General features: G+C 35.4%; 1 protein-coding gene across 2 annotated transcripts; it reads left to right on the forward strand.

Moving 5' to 3' along the window:
* Positions 1-440: 440 nt before the first annotated feature.
* Positions 441-2,593, forward strand: LOC107625473 (zinc finger A20 and AN1 domain-containing stress-associated protein 8). Of its 2 annotated transcripts, none has more exons than XM_016328123.3 (2): positions 441-848; positions 1,504-2,593. In XM_016328123.3, exon 2 carries the CDS (start codon positions 1,518-1,520, stop codon positions 2,034-2,036), a length of 519 nt encoding a protein of 172 aa, XP_016183609.1. In that variant the 5' UTR covers positions 441-848; positions 1,504-1,517; the 3' UTR covers positions 2,037-2,593. The 2 variants fall into 2 exon arrangements, with proteins under 2 accessions (XP_016183609.1, XP_088359612.1); XM_088503486.1 differs by having other exon boundaries at positions 459-848; positions 1,517-2,593.
* Positions 2,594-2,944: the final 351 nt, after the last annotated feature.

Genomic DNA, 2,944 nt, shown 5'->3' on the forward strand with positions numbered 1-2,944 from the left:
TTTTCAACATTTCTTTGATGCCATTTACCATTGAAAAGCTGAGCCGCCCAGACATTAATGGACATCCAACTCAGCTTTTATACTTATCACAACAAAATCTCAATAATGGAGAGAGATTTTGGTATTTTGCACTTTTTAAAATAGATAAAATCAATTTTTATTAATGCAATATACTTGTTTATTAATAAATAATTTCTTACAACTTTGATTCTTCTATAAAAAATTAAAATATATATGTAAATAATATTATATTAAAAGAATAAATCATTAATTATTTTTTAATTAATTTATTTAAAAATATCTTAAATTTAATAACTAATTTTTTTGTGTTAATAATTATATTTTTGTTAGTACAGCAATACTACAGCTTCTTGTGATAGCATAAACTCATAAAGGGCCACGGTCACCGACTGAGTGAAAATGTTGGGAAATAAAAAGGGGTTTCAGCACTCATTTTCTTACAAGACACGACATACAATACAACCCAACCAAACAAAACACCTTCTCTCATCTCTTATCTCTCCATTTTATACGTCTCTCTCACCTTTTGGCCACCCCCTTCAAAATTCAATTTTATATATATTTTTTGCACTTTCTTGCTTTCTTTCTTCTTCTTCTTCCATTATTCTTCTTTTTCTTTATTTTTTTGTAATTAATTATTATTACACACTGTTTTCTCTTCTCCTCCCCCGTTACCAAGGTCACAATTATTTCCACCCCGTTTTATTTCTCTTCCCTTTCTTTCTTTCTAGGTTGGTTTTATTATTTCTTCGATTCTTCAATTACCCTAATTTCAGTGATCACCTGATCACAGTGTCAGCGCTCTTGAAGCCAAGCCCACTGTTCAGGTAATCGTTTTTGTTTCTGATTTCTCTCTTTTGTTTCCCATGAAAAGTTCGAATTTGATTCTAATTATTTGCCTAGTTAGTTTTTCTTGTTGGGGCTTTAGGTTTCAGATGACGTGTTCGCATCTTTTTTCTTGGGTGGATTTTGGATTTCTTTTTTAATACTAGAATTATTTGTAAAACATTTTGATTCATGGGTTTTGTTGAGCCTGGTTGATTTGTTAGTGTAATACTGTAATTTATTGATATTGATTAATTGGTTGAAATTTGAAATTCCGTGCCCAGAGTCCTAATTTAACAACTCAATGTTCTTTATTGGGGGAAGAAAAAGAAATTCACGTGTTATCAATTGTAAGATGCATAGAGTAGTGAACAAATGAGATTGAACATTGCTAGTTCATTTGCTATCATTATTTAGAGGTTGAGATTGGTATGACTAATATGATATCAATTGTGCGTTGTAAATCACCTGTTATTAAACCTAGTTTTGTAGTAGTCCTCGGGTTTATTCGTGATTTTGCTGTTGCTATTTGAGCGGTTATCCAAGAGGTAATTCGCCTGCAGCAATGATTTTTACTCACAGTTATTAGTCTTTATTAAGGAAATATGTTTCTCTCTGATTATTTTTTCTGAAGAGGCTGAGGTGCTACGCTTGCAGGTGGCCGTAAAAGAATGGAGTCTCATGACGAGACAGGATGCCAGGCTGCTGAACGTCCCATACTTTGCATTAATAATTGTGGCTTCTTTGGAAGGGCTGCCACCATGAACATGTGTTCCAAATGCTACAAGGACATGCTGTTGAAGCAGGAACAGGACAAGCTCGCAGCAGCATCGGTTGAAAACATCGTGAATGGTGCTTCCAGCAGCACTGGCAAACATGCTGTGAGTGCAGGTGGGTTGGACATACAAGTTGAAAATGTGGAAGCCAAGATAGTCTCTGCTGAGATTTCTGTGGATTCAACCTCTGTTGAGAATTTGGAGACGAAAGCCAAGGCAGGCCCCAGCAGATGCGCGACTTGCCAAAAGCGTGTTGGATTAACTGGTTTCAGCTGCAAATGTGGAAACCTCTTTTGTTCAATGCATCGCTATTCTGACAAACATGACTGCCCCTTTGATTATCAGAGTGTTGGCCGGGATGCTATCGCTAAAGCGAACCCTGTGGTCAAGGGTGATAAGCTTGATAAAATCTAGGCATGCATGAGATTCACGGTTCCTTGCATTCAGCTGGATGGTTCACCTTTTACCTGCAAAATGTCTTGCATATTGGTTCTCTGGCTTTCGAACTGCAGAGGTATAGGGTGATCCGTGTAATGATAGCAAGCACAGTTTTAGAAACACTGCATTCAGTTGTTGATTGGTGAGCGTCACTTTTTAGCTGTGGTATGAGTGTTTGTGCTGGTTTAATGGACGTCTTTCACTCAATTTGTAATCTGACTGGTTGGTCTGCATTTATTTTTTCTCTTTATTGCATTTATGAAATTTCCTATTTAGTTTGTATTTGTTCCTTTGATGGGGTTTCCAAATTTAGTTGTTTTAATCATGTTTACCCGTCTTCTCATGTGTCGATTATGTGCAATCTCAGCAGTTTGAAGATGTTTGCTGGACTATGTCCTTGATAGTTACTCTCATTCATTTGGTACATTCACTCAATGATTGATGGTATCTGAACTATTCTATTTTATTCCAGAACATGGTAGTGAATCTAATTTTGAATATTAATTTTGGAGTGCTTCACTCACTGCCTCTAATGATTCTGTTCATTCGTTTTTTCTTTTTAGTGTACCTTATTGATTAATTCGACAATGGGATGGTTAGGTTCAGATAGACACAAATTGCATCTGATTACAGAAGTATGCATTAACTTTTGGTGGGTCTATACATATGTCTAACAGTGATGATTTATTTTATCATAAGAAATCAGCAAAATCATTGTGGTTTGTGTATATGTGAACAAATAGAGCAAGGGTCGTTGAAGTATGAAATATGTGATGTCATGTTTTACCTGAGAATTTGTTCCATTGGTCTTTCTGGTATGACACACAACTGATTAGCTTGATGAACATTATTCTAATTGTTCTCAACTACTCATACTATGAGAA

Source organism: Arachis ipaensis, chromosome B2 (assembly GCF_059453495.1).
Source record: "Arachis ipaensis isolate K30076 ecotype BB chromosome B2, ASM5945349v1, whole genome shotgun sequence".
Classification (NCBI taxonomy): domain Eukaryota; kingdom Viridiplantae; phylum Streptophyta; class Magnoliopsida; order Fabales; family Fabaceae; genus Arachis; species Arachis ipaensis.

What these genes read in the sequence shown, in the direction of transcription:
- LOC107625473 (XM_016328123.3), top strand. Translation starts at nt 1,518, where the DNA reads ATGGAGTCTCATGACGAGACAGGATGCCAGGCTGCTGAACGTCCCATA.